The sequence below is a fragment of the Mus pahari genome, chromosome X (genome assembly GCF_900095145.1).
Source record: "Mus pahari chromosome X, PAHARI_EIJ_v1.1, whole genome shotgun sequence".
In the NCBI taxonomy this organism is placed as follows: domain Eukaryota; kingdom Metazoa; phylum Chordata; class Mammalia; order Rodentia; family Muridae; genus Mus; species Mus pahari.
This window is the reverse complement of record NC_034613.1, coordinates 88,541,786-88,558,106: the sequence shown is the minus strand read 5'-3', so window position 1 is coordinate 88,558,106 and position 16,321 is coordinate 88,541,786. Positions and strand designations below refer to the sequence as shown.

General features: G+C 40.0%; 1 protein-coding gene across 6 annotated transcripts in view; it reads left to right on the top strand.

The window, feature by feature from the left end:
- Phka1 (phosphorylase kinase regulatory subunit alpha 1) overlaps positions 1-16,321 on the top strand; it is a 136,480-nt gene that overhangs the window by 113,664 nt on the left and 6,495 nt on the right. For 3 of the 6 annotated variants that reach the window (XM_029534350.1, XM_029534353.1, XM_029534352.1), the window contains 5 exons: positions 3,303-3,418; positions 3,702-3,740; positions 3,860-3,898; positions 7,394-7,444; positions 15,279-15,449. In XM_029534350.1, coding sequence (XP_029390210.1) covers positions 3,303-3,418; positions 3,702-3,740; positions 3,860-3,898; positions 7,394-7,444; positions 15,279-15,449 — 416 coding nt within the window. The remainder of the gene's footprint in view (positions 1-3,302; positions 3,419-3,701; positions 3,741-3,859; positions 3,899-7,393; positions 7,445-15,278; positions 15,450-16,321) is intronic. The other 3 variants (XM_029534351.1, XM_021187453.2, XM_021187458.2) reach the window with 1 other exon arrangement.

Sequence of the window (16,321 nt, the reverse complement as noted above, 5' to 3'; positions counted from 1 at the left end):
AGTCCTTTCTCTAACTCCTCCATTGCGGACCCTGTGCTCAGTCCAATGGTTGGCTGTGAGCATCCACCTCTGTATTTGTCAGATTCTGCCAGAGACTCCCAGAAGACAGCTATATCAGACTTCTGTCAACAAGCATTTGTTGGCATTCACAATAATGTTTACATTTGGTGACTGTATATGTGATGGATCCCCAGGTGGGACGGTCTCTGGGTGGCCTTTCCTTCAGTCTCTGCTCCACACTTTGTCTCTGTAACTCCTTCCATGGGTATTTTGATCCCCCATCTAAGAAGGACTGTGGTCTCTCTTCTTCTTGAGCTTCATGTGGTTTGTAAATTGTATCTTGGGTATTCTGAGCTTTTGGGCTAATATCCACTTATCAGTGAGTGCATGTGTGTTGTTTTGTGTCTGGGTTACCTCACTCAGGATGATATTTTCTAATTCCATCCATTTGCCTAAGAATTTCATGAAGTCATTGATTTTAGTAGCTGAGTAGAACTCCATTATGTAAATGTGCCACATGTTCTGTATCCATTCCTCTATTGAGAGACATCTGGGTTCTTTCCAGATTCTGGCTATTATAAATAAGGCTGCTATGGACATAGTGGAGCATGTGTTCTTGTTATATATTGGAGGATTTTTTTGGGTATATGCCCAGGAGTGGTATAGCTGGGTCCTCAGGTAATACTAAGTCCAGTTTTCTGAGGAACCACCAAACTGATTTCCAGAGTGGTTGTACAAGCTTGCAATCCCACCAACAATGGAGGAGTGTTCCTCTTTCTCCACATCCTCTCCAGCATCTGCTGTCACCTGAGTTTTTGATCTTAGCCATTCTGACTGATGTGAGGTGGAATCTCAGGTTGATTTTCATTTCCCTGATGACTAAGGATGTTGAACATTTCTCTTTTTTCTTTTTATTGGATATTTTATTTATTTACATTTCAAATGTTAAACCCTTTCCTGGTTTCCCCCCTCCCGGAACCTCCCTATCCCATCCTCCTTCCCCCTGCTTCTATGAGGGTATTCCTCCACCCACCCACCCAAACCTACCTCCCTGCCCTCAATTTTCCTACACTGGGGCACCTATCGAGCCTTCATGGGACCAAGGACTTCTCCTTCCATTGATGCATGACAAGGCTATCCTCTGCTATATATGCAGCTGGAGCCATGTTGTTGATGGCTTAGTCCCAGGGAGCTCTGGGGGAGGGTCTGGTTGGTTGATATTGTTGTTCTTCCTATGGGGTTGCAAACCCCTTCAGATGTTGAACATTTCTTTAGGTGCTTCTCAACCATTCGAGTTTCCTCAGTTGAGAATCTTTGTTTAGCTCTGTACCCCATTTTTTAATTTATTTTTTATTATTATTTTCTTTATTTGCATTTCAAATGCTATCCCGAAAGTTCCCTATACCCCCCTGCCCCTACTCCCCTACCCACCCACTCCCACTACTTGGCCCAGGCCTTCCCTTGTGCTGGGTCATANAAAGTTTGCAAGACCAAGGGGCCTCTCTTCCCAGTGATGGCCGATTAGGCCATCGTCTGCTACATATGCAGCTAGAGACACGAGCTCAGGGGGTACTGGTTAGTTCATATTGTTGTTCCACCTACAGGGTTGCAGCCTCCTTCAGCTCCTTGGGTACTTTCTCTAGCTCCTCCATTGGGGACCCTGTGTTCCATCCAATAGCTGGCTGTGAGCATCCACTTCTGTGTTTGCCAGGTACTGGCATAGCCTCACAAGAGGCTGCTATATCAGGGTCCCTTCAGCAGAATCTTGCTGGCATGTGCATTAGTATCTAGGTTTGGTGGCTGATGATGGGATGGATTCCCGAATGGGGTAGTCTCTGGATAGTCCATCCTTTCATCTTAGCTCTAAATTTTGTCTCTGTACCTATATCCTTTCATGAGTATTTTGTTCCTTATTCTAAGGAGGAATGAAGTATCCACACGATGGTCATCCTTCTTGGTTTTCTTGTGTTTTGCATAATGTATCTTGGGTATTCTAAGTTTCTGGGCTAATATCCGCTTATCAGTGAGTGCATATCTAGTGACTTCTTTTGTGATTGGGTTACCTCACTAAGGATGATATCCTCCAGATACATCCATTTGCCCAAGAATTTCATAAATTCATTGTTTTTAATAGCTGAGTAGTACTCCATTGTGTAAGTGTCTGTACCCCATTTTTAATAGGGTTATTTGATTGCTGGAGTCTAATTTCTTAAGTTCTTTGTATGTATTGGATATTAGCCCTCTATCAGATGTAGACTTGGTAAAGATCTTTTCCCAATCTATTGGATGCCATTTTGTCCTATTGATAGTGTTTATCATATACAGTTGAACCAGGTGGTGGGACTATTGCATATGTCTGAACAAGGAGCCTGGGATAGCGAGTCTCCATAGGAGCAACCTTAAGGCTGTAAACATCGGGGAAAGGCAACTAAGGTAGATATTTTCTGTACACACTGTCAATATTCATACTCAGATTCCCAAGGAGGGCTTTGCTAGCCCCTGATCCTCACCTGGGGAAGGCTTTGCCACTCACCTCCATGGGGCAGAGGCATCGGAGTCCTTGGCATGGCCACGCCAGTGTCAACAGCACACTCTCACTCGGTACTTCATTCCCTAGGACCCCTCCACTCCCTGCACAAGTTAGAAAACAGGAGCTGGAGAGACAGCACAGTAGTTAAAAGTACTTACTGTTCATCCAGAGGCTCCCAGTTCAGTTCCCATCACCTATGCAGATCAGCTCACAACTGCCTGTAACTCCAGCTCCATGGAACCCAGCTCCTTCTTCTGCACACATGGCATACATTTGTATCTGCACATGTGCACATGCACATACATACACACAGCAAACAAATAAAAATAATAAAAATAGCCAGGTGATTGTGATACAGGCCTTTAATCTTAGCACTCAGGAGGCAGAGGCAGGTGGATCTTTGAGTTGGAGTACAGCCTGTCTGGTCTACAAAGGGAGAGCGAGTTTCAGGATAGCCAGGGCTACACAGTGAAATCCTGTCTCAAAAAATCATCATCATCATCATCATCATCATCATCATCATCTATTTTAAAGTTAGAAAATAGTACTCCTCAAGCTGGAGGTATTTCTAAAATGCAGATTCTAAATTAGCCTGATATGGGATCTGAGATTCTGCTGTCAATATCTTCTGTGGTACTGTTGCTGCTGGTCTAAGAACCACACTTAAAACAGCAAGGTTATACTAGTTTTTTTTTTAATTAAGTTAAAACCAAAAATGATAGAGAAAATGAGACTGATTGTTCTTTTTTCTTTGATATCTTATTCTATGCAGTTCGTCCCACTGATTCAAATGTGAGTCCTGCTATTTCCATCCATGAAATTGGTGCAGTTGGAGCAACAAAAACTGAACGAACTGGAATCATGCAGTTAAAAAGTGAGATAAAGCAGGTAAGATATAACCTGAAAAATTATGGATGTAGTCATAATTAATAACATTCTTAGCTGGACATGATGGTGCATGCCTATAACCCCACACACAGGGGATACAAGTTGGAGGATCAAGAGGTAAAGGCCAGCCTCAGCTACAAAGGAAGCTGGAAGCTGGTCAGGAATACCGGAGACACTGTCCAAAAACAGAATGCAAACCAAAGCATCATTTTAAATGAGGCTTTGCTGCGCTCGTTTCCTTAGTTCCCCATCCTGAGTGTAACTTGACCCATTTGTTTTTCAGGTGGAATTTCGTAGGCTGTCTGTCTCCACGGAGAGTCAGGTGAACCAAGACATCTTTCAATGTTGACTGGCTTTCCTACCCCTTTTAGAAGCAGACTTTGTCGTGCTCATTTCCTTAGTTCCCCATCCTGAGTGTAACTTGAACCATTTATTTTTCAGGTGGAATTTCGTAGGTTGTCTGTCTCCACGGAGAGTCAGGTGAAACAAGGAAGACTTTTTAAACAGCCATAACAACTTTTTAACTAGCCATAGCATGCATTATCTCACAAACTTTCCACAAGTAATGACATACCATAGAATCTCTCCCATAGCAACCATTTGTAGACAGCCCTCCCTTTTGTAGAGCAAATGACTTAATTTTAGGAAGAAAATACCTGGCAACAGGTAGCAAGAAAGTAATGTCCCAAGTTTTCTTATTACAATTAATGTCTAATTTATAATGGATTTTCTTTATAAAAGTAGACAGACTTACTGCTTTTAAGAATAGCTAGCTGGAGAGATAGCTTAGCAATTAAGAGCAGGGGCTTCTCTTGCAAACAAAGAACCCAGTTTTGTTTTCCAGCATCAACATGGTGGCTCACAACAATGTGACTCCCGTTCCAGATTTGATGCTTTCTTTTGGCCTCTATGGGTACTGCATGCATATGGTACACAGATGTACATGCAGGCAAAATACTCATACACATACATAAAAAATAAATAAATCTAAAAAAGCAAAACAAACAAACAAAAAACCACAGGGCCCAGAGAGATGTCTTGTGGGAACTAAAAAGGGGCCTGGGGAAGGAGTGGGGAGGGAGGATAGCCATGTTCTGCCAGAGTTCCACCTATGCTCTGGACAGGCGGATGTGGGAGGGCTGCCAGAAGCTTTCCACTCTGCCCCGGGTGGGCATCTAAGCCTCTGACCCACTCGATGGGGGGTGGACAAGGGGCAGCCCGGAAACCAAAAGGGGCCCAGGGTATACCCTGTAGCCCAGGGTTATGGGAGAGAGGGCTGAGGGAAGAGCCGTTCCCATGCATGTGAGAGCAAGCACAGCCTTGATGAGCAGAGACTCTCTATGGTTTTAGAGCTTTATTATAGAAAGGCAGGGGGAAAGAGAGAATGCAGAAAGACAGAGAGGAGGGGAGGGGAGGGGAGGGGAGGGGAAATGCTAGAGAGAAAGAGTAAGAGGGAGAGAGTGAGAGGAGAGGAGAATAAGAACAAGAGAACAAAGAAGTGAGAAGAGTGAGAGAGCAAGGAGGGGCCAAACAGCCCCTTTTACAGTCTGTTACTATCTTTTCTGTTGCTAGGTAACTGGGGAAGAGTTTAGCCTGAAGGTCAGAAGCTTGGGACATTGCCTACATGACTTCTAGCCATGCTTCTCTTGTTAGGGTTGTGGGGGGGGGGTGGTAACTTAGACAGGAGCCAGAGTTCCAGGAGCATGAGGGAACGCCTACTGTGTCATGTAGGTGAATTATCACCATTCCGGGGTTCAAACCTCAGCTCGACTGGAGACCAGCCTGTCTGTGCATAGCCCAATGCCCCACAATGTCTTAGTAGTTAAGAGCACTCACTGTCTTTATGGAAGAACCAGGTTTAGTTCTCAGCACATACATGACAGCTCACAAGTGTCCTTAACTGTAGTTCCAGGGGATCAGATATCCTCTTCTGGCTCTATGGGCACCAGCCACACACATGGTGTATATACATACATGCAGGCAAGAAATGTATACACATAAAATTTCAAATTATATTAGTCCTTCAAAAATTAGAAAAAAAGAATAGGTACAAGAGAGTATAGCAGATTAGGTGAAGGTTTTATTTTTAAATATTTTTGGAGATTTTAACATGTATAAGTACCATAAACATAAAGGACAATAGTGTTTTATTAGATTTTATTCCAAAATTTGACTTTATCAATGCTAGAGAGGTGTGTGAGTGCTACTGTGTAGGTGAAGAAGAGCCATGTCTAAACAGACTAGGAATCACAGTTGCTCAACAGTTTATTAGAGCCTCCTTTGCTGCTAACAATGAATGGCGTGTTGCATTATACAACATCACCATCTTTTAAAGCTGTGAGAAACTGTTTGATTTTAGGATATCTACATTGAGAAGGTGCTAATGTAAGCCCTTCTAGTATAACTTGGTTTTTGTTTGAGAATTCCACACATGCATATAATACTCTTGGATCAAATCTAATCCTCAGTCATTCCCCTCCACCTTCTCCATACCCCCTTCCACTTTCCTCACACAACTTCATGGACTCATCTTGTCAAACCCATTGAGTCCACTTAATGCTACTACTGTGTACTAATTCCATGTAGAAGAATGATAGTAGTAAGCTCTCATCTAGGGTCTGTGACCTAAAGACTATGCTTATAGAGATCACTTATATAGTTATTAATAGCACTTCATAAGAAAGGCTTAAAAGCCCTCCTACTTTCAAGGTAGAATCATAATAGCTTAGGGCATTAAAACCTCATGGAGAAAAGAGGCAAATGAAGATTTTGTTTCTTTAAAGGGGAGCTCTGAAACCATTTAGGAGAATAAGCCAGTTCTTAAAGCTTAATTTTGAAGGAAGTTTGGGTACCTTCCTTAAATATCCTTTGGTGTTTGTATTTTATGAAAGAGGAAGACTGATATAAGAAGATGGACTGGAGAGATGGCTCAGTGGTTAAGAGCACTGGCTTCTTGTCCAGAGGTCCTGAGTTCAGTTCCTAGCACCCACATGATGGCTCATGGTATCTGTTACTCCAGACTCAGAGAATCTGGCACCCTTTCTGGTCTCCACAAACACTATATGCATGTGGTCCACAGATATACACATAGGCAACACACATACACATAACATACAAATAAAATACCAAATATATTTTAAAAGAAAAAAGTCACATGCTACACTTCTTGCCAGGTAACTTTTTTATCTGAACATTTTCCTATTTGAAAGTGGAAAGGACAACTTCAGTACAAAATAATTGTTCATTGGTGTGACTGGGTAACAATCCTTGTTTTGGTTGAGGGTGATAGGCTAAGTGCATTATAGTTTTGGGATTTGTTTTGTTTTGTTGCAACAAGGTCTCTCTAGGTAGCCTGACTATCCCGGAACTCAATATGTAGCTCAGGCAAGCCTTTAAACTCACAGAAACCTGCCTGCCTCTGCCTGTAGACTTCTGGGATTAAATGTGTGTACTATCACACCCAGCTCACATTATAGTTTTTTTTTATAGACGTCTGGTATTACCTACGAAATTTTTTATATTATTGGAACTCGAAGTCCTTCTTGCCATCTAGATTAAAGTTGACCTTTCCAGCTACTCAAGGTTTTTCTCCTATACACTCAGTACCTACAGATCTTCAATGGAACCCGAATGCTTAAGACTAATTTAGAGGCTAGGGAGACTACATTGTCATTACTTTTTGATTTATAACATCGCTTTCCATCCTACATGCCTATGTGGTAGTTTGCATTGCTTTTTGCTACTTACCAGTACTCTAATTTCTAGGCAAAGGTATTTCAGGGTAGTTTTTAATTTAGTTTACCCTTTACCATTGCATTTAGAGGAAGCTTATTTCTTGGGCTTTTAATGATAACATACTGGCTAATTACTTAAATGCTCTGTAATGTACAACTACTAATAGCTTTTTTAGACACAAATAATGCTTGCCTTATCTCACCTCTTTAAAAAATTTTACTTTCTCAATTTCTTTTATAGACTAGTGGTGGTCATCCCTCGGGTATAGATTTGATGTCACCGTCCTTTCTGGTAATTCCTTTTATGTTATCTCATGTTTCATTCACAAGTGTTTTGATATAATGTTATGTGGATCATAACATAGTATTTGACTATTAGAAAAAAGAAACAAATTGGAGGCTAGAGAGATGGCTTAGTGGTTAAGAACACTTGTTGCTCTTGCAGAAGACCCGCATTCCATTCCCACCATCCACGTTCACAGCCATCTGTAACTTTAAAGTACTCCTGCGGTAGATATTCATACACATAAAATAAATCTAAAGCTAAAAACCTAAATAAATAAATTGATCCAGAAGTAGCATGACTATAAAAGAACTTCCTATAAAAGCGAGAGGTCTGTTTCTTTCCTGGTAAGTTAGGAAAGGGAGTTCAATCACTTTCTTTTAGGAAGAAAATAAAACAATGTAATAAGTACTTGTCTTGTATATATTCATTCTTTGAGCTGTTGCAAGTATGCATCACTGTGCATCTGACAGTGGACTAGACAACATGAACATCAGTTTGGAATTTATTTGAAAATCCAGATTTTGGTCTGTATCCTAGTGATGCTGAATCAGAAAGACTGGGCTAAGCCCTAGCAGTCTGTTCTAATATGCTCTTTAGGGAATTCTGAGGCACTTACATTTCAAAGGTACTCTGTTGTAGCTGGTCCCCTGAGATGTAATTCAGTTAGTAAATGAACTAAATGCCAACTTTATGTCATGCATGGGAGATATGGCATTGAACAAAATGAAAATGGTACAATGAAGCTCACAGTTTAGGAAGATTCTTTTCTAATTAAACTCCTTCCATATTTGTTTTATTCACTTCATTAGAACATACTAAGCTATGAAGCAATGAGATTGGTTATGACATTTTCTTATACATAAGATATATTTTAATCATATATATTTTGGTTTAAATCATAGCAAGTTATGATTTCATTTCTCACAAATTGAAGAAGAGAGCTACTAGAAATAATATTTTGGCTAACTTTAAGTGTTAGACTAAGAAAAATTGGCCAGCTTTGTGATTTCCATGTTAATGGTAAGATCATTAGTGATTTAGGAAATTAAAATGACAGAAATTGTTTTCCTAGAAAATATTTCTTTTCTTTTCTTTTCTTTTCTTTTCTTTTCTTTTCTTTTCTTTTCTTTTCTTTTCTTTTCTTTCTTTCTTGTTTGTTTGTTTGTTTGTTTGTTTTTCAAGACAGGGTTTCTCTGNATAGCCCTGGCTGTCCTGGAACTCACTTTGTAGACCAGGCTGNCCTCGAACTCAGAAATCCGCCTGCCTCTGCCTCCNGAGTGCTGGGATTAAAGGCNTGNGCCANCACACCCGNCTNNAGAAAATATTTCTATCATCCTTCATTTTTTATTTATTTCTGAATCTAATCTGTCAAATAATCATTTTAACCAATGAATTTTCTCCTTTATTTAGAAAAAATTTTTCTCCTTTATTTAGCTTAATTTTCAGAGTTTTTATATCATCGCACACATTGCTATTTCATTCCTTTTTTTGTTTTGTTTTTTTTGTTTTTTGTTTTTTCAAGACAGGGTCTCTCTGTATAGCCTTGGCTGTCCTGGAACTCACTTTGTAGACCAGGCTGGCCTCGAACTCAGAAATCCGCCTGCCTCTGCCTCCCGAGTGCTGGGATTAAAGGCGTGCGCCACCACACCCGGCTTATTTCATTCCTTTTTATTGCACAGTGATAACCATAGCTATAGCACATTCTCTCTGTTGATAATGTTGGTATAAACCTTTATGTACAGATCTGTACATAGATATGTGTCTTAGGGTATATATTGCTGTAATTAAAACACCGAAAGCAACTTGAAGAGGATTATTTTCTCTTACATCACAGTCCAGTTACAGTCCATTCTTGAGGGAAGTCAGGGCCGGAATCTGGAGGCAGAAGCTGATGTAGAGACCAGGGAAGAGTTCTGCTTACTGGCTTTGCTCAACCTGGTTTTTTATGTAGTCCAGGACCACCTCCCCAGGGACGGCACCACACACAAAGGGCTATGCCTTCCTCTAGCAATCACTAATTAAGAAAATGCACTAAGACTTTGCTACAGCCTAATGTTATGGAAACATTTTTGTGTTTGAGAGTTCCTCTTCCCAAATGACATATATATTTGTCATTTCTCTCACATCTATTTCCACAGGGCTGTATTAGTTACTTTTCTGTGTGCTGTGAAAAAATACCTAAAAAAAGTAACTTATGAAAAGTTAAATGGTGTATTTTGGCTCACCGTTTGAGGGCACAGTCCACCATGTGAGGGAAAACATGGCAACAGGATGTTTTATTATATCAGGATTGAACCTGCAGTTAGGACTGTAACTGGACTGTGATGTAAGAAAATAATCCTCTTCAAGTTGCTTTCGGTGTTTTAATTACAGCAATATATACCCTAAGACATGTCTATGTAAAAATCTGTACGTAAAGGTTTATATCGACATTATCAACAGAGAGAATGTGCTGTCGCTATGATTATCATGAAGCATCCGGTCACATTGAACCCGCAGTTAGGAGACAGACGAATGCTGGTTCTCAGCTCCTTTGCTCCTTTTTAAAAGCTAAAATTTTACAATTTTCTTTTTTTATAACTGCATACATATAACCAATGTATCTTAATTATGGCTACCCTCAACACTCCCTTCCACTCTTCCCAGCCACTGCCAATACATGCGCCTCTCCACTTCACGTCCGCTCCATTTTTGCTTTTCTCTTTTTGTATGGTCCAGGGCCCTAACCAATGGAATGCTTTTCTTTACTATTATTACTATTATTATTAGATATTTTCTTTATTTACATTTCAAATGTTATCCCCTTTCCTCATTTCCCCTCTGAAAGCCCCCTATCCCATTCCCCCTCCCCTTGCTCCCCAACCCACCCACTCCCACTTCCTGGTATTCCCCTACACTGGGGCATTGAGCCTTCACAGGACCAAGGGCCTCTCCTGCCACTGATGACTGACTAGTCCATCTTCTGCTACATATGCAGCTGGAGCCATGGGTCCCTCCATGTGTACTCTTTGGTTGGTGGTTTAGTCCCTGAGAGCTCTGGGGGTACTGGTTAGTTCATATTGTTGTTCCTCCTGGGGGTCTGAAAACCCCTTCAGCTCCTTGGGTTCTTTCTCTAGTTCCTTCATTGGGAACCCTATGCTCCATCCAATGGATGACTGTGAGCATCCACTTCTGTATTTGTCAGGCACTGGCAGAGTCTCTCAGGAGACAGCTATATGAAGCTCCTGTCAGCAAGCTCTTGTTGGCATCCACAATAGTGTCTGGGTTTGGGAACGGTGTATGGGATGGATCCCCAGGTGGGAGAGTCACTGAATGGCCTTTCCTTCAGTTTCTGCTCCAAACATTGTCTCTGTATCTCGTCCCATGGGTATTTTGATCCCCCATCTAAGAAGGACCAAAGTATTCATACTGTGGTCTTCCTTCTTCTTGAGCTTCATGTGGTCTGTGAATTGTATCTTGGGTATTTTGATCTTTTGGGCTAATACCCACTTATCAGTGAGTGCATTCCGTGCATGTCCTTTTTGAGTTATCTCACTCAGGATGATATTTTCCAGTTCCATCCATTTGCCTAAGAATTTCATGAAGTCATTGTTTTTAATAGCTGAGTAGTACTCCATTGTGTAAATGTAATCACATTTTCTGGACCGTTCCTCTGTTGAAGGACATCTGGGTTCTTTCTAGCTACTGGCTATTATAAATAAGGCTGCTATGGACATAGTGGAGCATGTATTCGTGTTATATGTTAGAGCATCTTTTGGGTATATGCCCAGGAGTGGTATAGCTGGATCCTCAGGTGGAACTATTTCCAGTTTTCTGAGGAACCACCAGACTGATTTCCAGAGTGGTTGTACAAGCTTGCAGTCCCACCAGCAATAGAGGAGTGTTCCTCTTTCTCCACATCCTTGCCACCATCTGCTGTCACCTGAGTTTTTGATCTTAGCCATTCTGACTGGTGTGAGGTGGAATCTCAGGGTTGATTTGATTTTCATTTCCCTGATGACTAAAGATGTTGAATATTTCTTTAGGTGCTTCTCAGCCATTCCAGTTTCCTCAGTTGAGAATTCTCTGTTTAGCTCTGTTCCCCATTGTTTTTAAAGATTCGTTTATTTATTTTATACATATGAGTACACCACCATTGTTCTCTTCAGACACACCAGAAGAGGACACTAGACACCATTACAGATGGTTGTGGGCCACCATGTGGTTGCTGGGAATTGAATTGAGGACCTATGGAAGAGCAGTCGGTACTCAACCACTGAGCCATCTCTCCAGCTCTGTTCCCCATTTTTTAATAGGGTTATTTGGTTCTTTGGAGTCTAACTTCTTGAGTTCTTTGTATATATTGGATATTAGCCCTCTGTCGGATGTAGGGTTGGTAAAGATCTTTTCCCAATCTGTAGGTTGCTGTTTTGTTCCATTGACATTGTCCTTTGCCTTACATAAGCTTTGCAATTTTATGAGATCCCAATCAGTCTTAACCAATGCAGAGGGTTAGGATAATTGTTTAGCATTTTTAGAAACTATTAGACTTCTGCAGAGCTGAACCTCTTCACATTCCTGATTGTATACGCATTCTAATTTCCTCACCCCCTCCCCAGTGCTTATTCTTGTCTTTCTTTTGTTGTTGACCATCCTAGTGGGGTCTTGTTTTATCATTGCTCTGTGCCCAATGACATTGATATGGCCATTTGCTTATGTTTGGAGAAATGTTTAATATCGATCATCTGCCCATTATTTTGATTAGCATACAAACACTAGGTTTCAGTGTGACATTTCAAACATCCTTTGCTTTTGTTCCTCGCTCTCTTTGCCTCCCTTGCCCATCCCCCCTTTGTACCCTTCTATCATCTCCTGTAGTCTCTTTCCCACTTTCATGTCACCTGTTGTCTCCCTTCTTCTCCTCCCTCAGCACCCCCTTTTCCTCTCATTGTCACCTTTATAGTTTCATGACCAAGACAATTAGCTGGTGAGGTAGAATTTCAAAGTAGGTTTAATTTACATTTCCCTGATTTTTTTTTTACCTATTTTTAATTGTGTGTTTTATATTTGGGGGTTGCAAGGATTCTTTATGTATTCTAAATACAACATCCTTACAGAATATGTGGCTTGCATGTATTCCCTCTCTATGTGGACCTCCTTTTCATTTTACTGATGTTCTTTGAAGAGGTCTGTTTTATCAGACGTCAGTTTTTCTATTTTTTCTTTTATTGTTCCTATCAAAGAAGGCTTTACCTAAATCAACACTACAAAAATTTAGTGCTATTTTTTTCTTCTAAGGGCTTTGTTAAAAATTGTTTTAGCTGTTACATTTGAAACTACGATTATATTGGGAGGAGATACTCCCTAAGACTACCTAAGCTTCAGCAATTTAGTAGGAGTCACAGAATTAATCACACATTAAAAGACTTAACAACAAAATCAGCAAAAGAAAAGGGTGTACTGGGTGAAACCCATAGAAATGCACACAAGATTCTAGAGTACTCCCCATCTATAGGATGTACTAAAATTCCTCCAGTGAATAGTTACAGCAGGTGAAGTGCTGATAACCGAAATAGCCAATTAAAGACCCAGCACAGTAACTCGGGTCTTTGGAGCTAGTCATACAGAGAGCCTCTGTCTGACATACCCCAAACTTAGACTCCCAGGAGGAAAGCAGGTATTCTAAACAAACTACAGTGTTGATACAAGCAATTTAGGAGTAGTGATTAGTTTGGGGAATGGTGATATCCACCTGAACGCCCACATTTCCAGACTCCAAATGAAATGCCAAGCCTGTAAAAATGACTTTTTCAAAAACAGCATGCTTGTCTTCTGTTCTGGTCTGCTGTGTTGACTCTATTTTTTAAAACTCTCCAGGGTAGGCCCCAAGCAAATACAAAATCAATTCCGTGGGTTTTTTGGAGGGTTTTTTATTTTATTTTATTTGGTGGGGGGGGGGCTGTTTTGTTCAGTTTGAGTGTGGGCTTTTTGTTTTATTTTGTTTTGTTTTTAATCTTATTGGTCTTTTGCTTGTTTGTTTTGATTTCCCTTTTTGTGTTTTTTATTTGGTTTGAGGCCCTTTGTCTTCCTTTTCTTTCTTTTTGCCAAAATTCCATTGGGATTCCCACTTTTGTGCATGGTGTTAAATAGTGTGCTATTTAATTCTCTGGCATGTGGATATCCAGTTGCTCAGCACCATTTGTTTAAAAGATTATTTTTGCTCTCATTTAATTCTTCTGAAACTTTTATTGAAGATTAATTAAACAAAATGGGATTGATTTATTTCTGAATTTTGTGCTATTTATCTGCAATTGATTTGTGCAATTGATCTGTGGGTCGATCTTATGTCAGTCAGTATGGCATAGTTGTAATTACTATAGCTTTGTACAGTGCATTATGAAATTGAACTATATGAGTCTTCATACTTTTTTCTTCCTTTTAAAGATTGTATTGGATAGCATAGGTTCCTTAAATTTTCACAGGAATTTTAGAATCAACTTGTTAATTTCTGCCAAGAATTCAACTGGGACTTTGATAAAGGCTGTGTTCAATCTGTAGATCAAAATTACCCTCTTACTAATGTCCTCTGATCCATGGGTTTCCTTCCGTTTGTTTAAGTAGTTTATTTCAGTATATTTTAGAGTTCTCAGACATGCTTTTTTATATTTATTCATACAGTTTGGCCTTATGTTTCTTTAAAGAGGAAAAAAAAGACAGGATCTCTGTATGTAACCCTGCCTATGCTGAAAGTCACTCTGGAGACCAGGCTGGCCTCGAACTCACAAAGACCCACCTGTCTCTGCCTCCCAAGTGTTGTGATTAAAGGTGTGCGCCAGCAAGCCTGGACCTATTTTTCAATACTGTTTTAAAAAGGAATTGATCGTCTTCTTAGGGTTTTTTTTTAAATCAGACTGTTGGCTTCTACTATTTAAACAGATCTCATCTTTTAAAAATATGTGTAACCTGCTCTATCATTAATGATAGTCCCAAGGGTGTATTTATAAGCCCAATTAAATGATTTCTTTTAGAAGTTGGTGTAGTCATGGTGTTTTATCTCAGCAGTAGAAAAGTAACATACAGAGGCTTGTGTTAAAAAGTCATAAAAGTGACAAACAAAACCAGAGAGCAGCTAGACGTTAAACAGATAAAGCCAGATAAGCAGACAGTTGGGAATGTCCTGTGTTGTTGGTATTTTTATGGTTGTTATTCCGAATCACCAGAGCACTCTATATAATGATTTCCCCAGGGAACAGCACACCAGTTAGTTACCCAATACCAAATGGTCAGCCTTGAGTACATTCATACAGGTATCATTGTACAGACTGAGCAAATTATTCTTGTGTATGTGTATGGGATAAGAATTAATGGGAAAAAGGCCATGAATTTGAAAAAGAGCAAGAAAGGATATATGGGAGGGTTTGGAGGGAGGAAAGAGGGAAATGAAAGAATTATAATCTCAAAAAATAAAAGAAATAAATTATTTATTTTTCATTAATTTACTTATTTACTCACTTTACATCCCAATGATTATTTCCTGGTTCCCTCCTCACACAGTCCCTCTCCAGCCCCCCTTTCCTTCTCTGAGGTGGAGGTCCCCTTGGTTACCCCGCCCCCAGAACATCAGTGACTATACAGAGTTCAGCACTGCAAGCTGTACAGAGGTTGACTTGCTTTACAGTCATTTCATTCCATTGGCTCTTTCATTTAGTGTGTGCTTTCCCCATGCTATAGAGTATTTACAATTCACTGAGTTATACATTGTTTATAACTTTTAGGTTTTGAAATTAAAATATAACAGTGTTATGATACTCAATCACAGGATAAGAGGTCACTTTTGATTTACATTTGTTCTTCTCCCAAGTCCCCTGCAGCCTGTATTGCTGCAAGTAGTGGATCTTTTCCTACGGTGTGTGATCATCATACATCTAAAGATAGTCGTCAAGGCCAATGGCAACGCAGGAGAAGGCTAGATGGAGCACTAAATAGAGTACCAATTGGATTTTATCAAAAAGTATGGAAAATTTTGCAGAAAGTGAGTATAACACAGTGTTATTCTTTATTCCCCTCTTGAAATTCTGAATCTGTCTAGCTAACGTGACATAATCATAACATGGTTGTAATTATATAGAGATGAAATGCTCAGATAAAGTATAGACAAAAACATAAAGCAATTGATTTATTGTGACATTAATAATTTTAGTCTATTTTCCTTATTGTTACAATGTATTATTTCAAATATGATTTTAAAAATCATAACCTCTCTGCTTTGGGCTATAGTTGAACATTGTAGGATATTGCAACACATTTGCCAGTCAATAATGTGCTGCAAAGTAGCTCGCTTTCTTTGTTGGTATTATGAAAGTGGAGATGTTATTTGTAGCTCTGAGCTATTCATCTTTATATGTCACTACAAGAAAACATGACATATGTGGAGAGTTTGTACAGGCAGCTTACTTCTATGCTTTCTTAGATTAATACCACTGAACAAATGGAAAGCCACAATGATGACCTTGTTGTTGATGATGATGGCTTGTTTTTTTTTGTTTTTGCTTTTTGTTTTTATGGCTGTGTGTGCTTATTTTATATGTATGTGTGCATATGTTCATGAAGTTCCAGCAGAAGTCAGAAGATGGCATCAGCTCTCCTGGAATTGGTGTTACAGGCAGTTAGTTGTGAGCCATCATGTGGGTGGGGTCTTCTGCAAGACTAGTGTCTTAGTTAGGGTTTTACTGCTGTCAACAGACAGACCTAGGAAACTCTTAAAAGAACAATATAACGCCGGGCTTGGTGGCGCACGCCTTTAATCCAGCACTCAGGAGGCAGAGGCAGGCAGCAGAGGCAGGCAGATTTCTGAGTTCAAGGCCAGCCTGGTCTACAAAGTGAGTTCCAGGACAGCCAGAGCTA